The 3,299-nt window shown below is 37.4% G+C and overlaps 1 protein-coding gene across 1 annotated transcript; it reads right to left on the reverse strand.

Annotated features, from left to right (window-relative positions):
• Positions 1-2,282: 2,282 nt before the first annotated feature.
• LOC101098940 (60S ribosomal protein L35a-like) lies at positions 2,283-2,644 on the reverse strand. The gene has a single exon (XM_045052348.1). The coding sequence runs from the start codon at positions 2,642-2,644 to the stop codon at positions 2,315-2,317; it is 330 nt and encodes a 109-aa protein (XP_044908283.1). The 3' UTR covers positions 2,283-2,314.
• Between the last annotated feature and the right edge of the window lie 655 nt (positions 2,645-3,299).

The raw sequence follows: 3,299 nt of genomic DNA on the forward strand, positions 1-3,299 counted from the left end.
CTCTTTCTAGTGAGACTATTTTACTGTACCTACTTAGCTTTATAATTTCTTGGAAGTTTCAAAATAAAACAAAAAAATCCCTGTCTGTGGACAGCCAAGTGGTTGATTCTCACCCATTTTAATCATGTTTCTTCTGATGAAACTATATCTTAATCCTTTGCAGTTGACTCATCTCTGGCTCCTCCCCTTCTTCCCTAGATGGTATAGCTTTGGAGGCTCACTTCTACTGGTGTTTCAATATTGATTAACCTTAATGACTTCATGGCAGACACACTTGGCTTTTTTAACCTGAAGGGGTAAACCCAGATCTCAAATATCTCTGAATCCCAAAGGCAATCCTGGGATAAAAAAAAGTCATTTTCTGCAGTATGGCAAGATGAAGCTCTGAATAGAAATACTTATCCCAATGTTTTAAATTTTTTCCCCATATTTGGCTATACAATAATTCAATTTTAGGAAGTGGTCTTTTCTTTTTTTTTTTTTTATTTTTTTTTTTTTAATTTTTTTTTTTTTGACATTTATTTATTTTTGGGACAGAGAGAGACAGAGCATGAACGGGGGAGGGGCAGAGAGAGAGGGAGACACAGAATCAGAAACAGGCTCCAGGCTCTGAGCCATCAGCCCAGAGCCCGACGCGGGGCTCGAACTCACGGACCGCGAGATCGTGACCTGGCTGAAGTCGGACGCTTAACCGACTGCGCCACCCAGGCGCCCCGGAAGTGGTCTTTTCTTATTCACACAATTTTAGGCTCTTTCTTTTAGCACCACGAACATAAAGCTAGAAGTAAAGTGTTAAGGTTGAAGATACCCCCTGAGAGATGAATTATGGTTAAAAAAAACTATTCGAGGAAAGTGAAGGTAGTGTGAAGTCCACACATTTATAATCCTCTATTTCCCACCAAAGGAGGATTCTGCCAGGAATATCATGATATAAACGAAGGAAGGAAGGCTCTCCATGGACCACTGAGCAGTTATTGTCTGGTAACCAGTTCATGTCCTATGCTATTCCTGTAATGATTTTTTTGACAAATAGGAACAAGTTTTCTTTTTTGACATTGGAGAAGTTTGATGCCCCAAATGCTGACTTTTTAATGTAATTGCAATTTTATTTGATGGGATTTCAAAGAAATGGGAGTAATAGTTTTGTATGTCAATTCAGATATATGCCCATTAAAAGACTTGCGGATGCATACACACAAACATACAAATACTATTTTGGAATGGAATGGAGTGATTCCTATGGTTTTAGATTTTGTCTTTAGAAAGATCATCAATTATTTAAGTTTAGAATGCAGCCCTCCAGGGGGCAATGTAATCTGTAAGTGGCTGAGATTTTCAGTGATACCTAGTAATTTGTCAAGTGTTCATTTCACTTAGCATTAGTGTTTACTGATAATTTTTATAACCTCTGTGTTACTCTGTCTGATCCTTTTGATCGCATTTTTCTTTTCATATTTATACCTTTAAGTATAATTAGTGATTGCTCATCACTTTAAAAGCTATTTAATAGCCTTTAAATATGCATTTTTAAATGTCCTTGGCTGGTTTTAATGTCTGCGTGTATGTGTTTGTGAAATTCTTCCTAAATAACCACCATACAAGAATAAAGCATTTAATACTGACTTAAATACACAAACTGTTCAATTCAAACCTATGTAAATGATCTTGGGTTCAATTATGTTAATTCCATCTGTTTTTATCATCTGCTGTTACGATAATTTATCATTTCTACATGGTATTAAAATGTAAATGAATCAAGAGAGGAAACACATCTGTGGACTGTTAGTTAATAAAACTACGTTGGGCAAGTGAGCTAAGTCATAATAATTAATTAAATTTCACTGCCCATATATGCTTGTAATTGTATATTTAGTGTGCATTTGCATAATCACATAATGGGATCTATATGATTCATGCTTTCCTGGGCATAATGTGGATGCACAAATTATCAGTTCAAAATTAGAGTTGCTTATAAAGGTATCACAGAGACATTTTGGGTTTTTTTCAGGAAATGATGTGTAGGAAGTAAATTAAAAAAAAAGCTTTTTTGTTTTTGATGTTTATTTTTGAGAGAGAGAGAGAGAGAATGCGAGGGGAGTAGGGGCAGAGAGAGAGGGAGACGCAGAATCTGAAACAGGCTCCAAGCTCTGAGCTGTCAGCACAGAGCCCGACTTGGGGCTTGAAGTCACAAACCACAAGATCATGACGTGAGCTGAAGCTGGACGCTTAACTGACTGAGCCACCTGGATACCCCAAAGCAAACTGTTTTTAATAAGAGCAGATCTACACATTTGTTTATTTACTCTTCAGTAAGTTAAATCCTTGAAGGATACAGCATCACATGGATTCTGTGGCCAATGTCTTTAGCAGGAAAGTTGCTTCGGAAATTGGCATGAACCATGCCACTGTTTCCATGAGCATGAATTACTTTTCCCCAGATTACTCCAGTTTCATGTGGTTTGCCACTAGGAGTCACTGTGTTGTTCTCTGCTTTGTACACATAAGCACATCTCTTGCCTAGGTAGAATTCGGTTTCATCTAGAGCATAAATACCTTCAATTTTAAGAATAAAATTGCTCCTTCTGGTTCTGGAGGCCCTCTTATAGCCAGCAAAAATGGCCTTGAACCACAGCCTTCTGGACATATTTGTTGTTTTAAGAGTCTTGTTCCCAGAAAGCCTCCACAGGCTCCAAGATGACGGAAAGAGAAAGGCTAAAAATATACACACACAATATATGTGTGTGTATATTTTTAAAATTTTATTTTTGAGAGAGAGAGAGCATGAGAGTGAGCACATACATGAACAGGGGAGGAGCAGAAAGAGAGAGGGAGACAGAGAATCCAAAGCAGGCTCTTTGCTCTCAGTGCAAAGTGCTATGTAGGGCTCAAACTCATGAACCATGAGATCATGACCTGAGCCAAAGCTCAACTGACTGAGCCACCCAGGTGCTTCCCCCCAATTTTTAAAAATTTTAAATCAAATTAAATTAAATTTAAGTTAAGTTAATCTTTCTTAAAGTTCAGCAAAGTGACTGTTTGAAAAGACATCAGATCTGGCTTACACAGGTTCTGGCTTTGTTCTTTGAAATCCTGCTTTTAAAAGTACACTGGTAGTATATTTTTTATATCAGGGAAGGGTTTACTCTTGAAGAGGTGGTGTGAGCAGGTCAGATTAGGTATTGTTCTGAGCCAGGTTGTATGCTCACTCATAATATTTTTGATTGAATCAGATTCCAATCAGTCTAATCCCCAAATTAATTTAATTAAAAAATGAAGTCAAGATAGTGGTCTTAGGACCA

The sequence above is a fragment of the Felis catus genome, chromosome A2, assembly GCF_018350175.1.
Source record: "Felis catus isolate Fca126 chromosome A2, F.catus_Fca126_mat1.0, whole genome shotgun sequence".
Lineage (NCBI taxonomy): Eukaryota > Metazoa > Chordata > Mammalia > Carnivora > Felidae > Felis > Felis catus.

Excerpts from the sequence above, each read along its gene's own strand:
- LOC101098940 (XM_045052348.1), bottom strand. The coding sequence starts at position 2,644 with ATGTCCAGAAGGCTGTGGTTCAAGGCCATTTTTGCTGGCTATAAGAGG.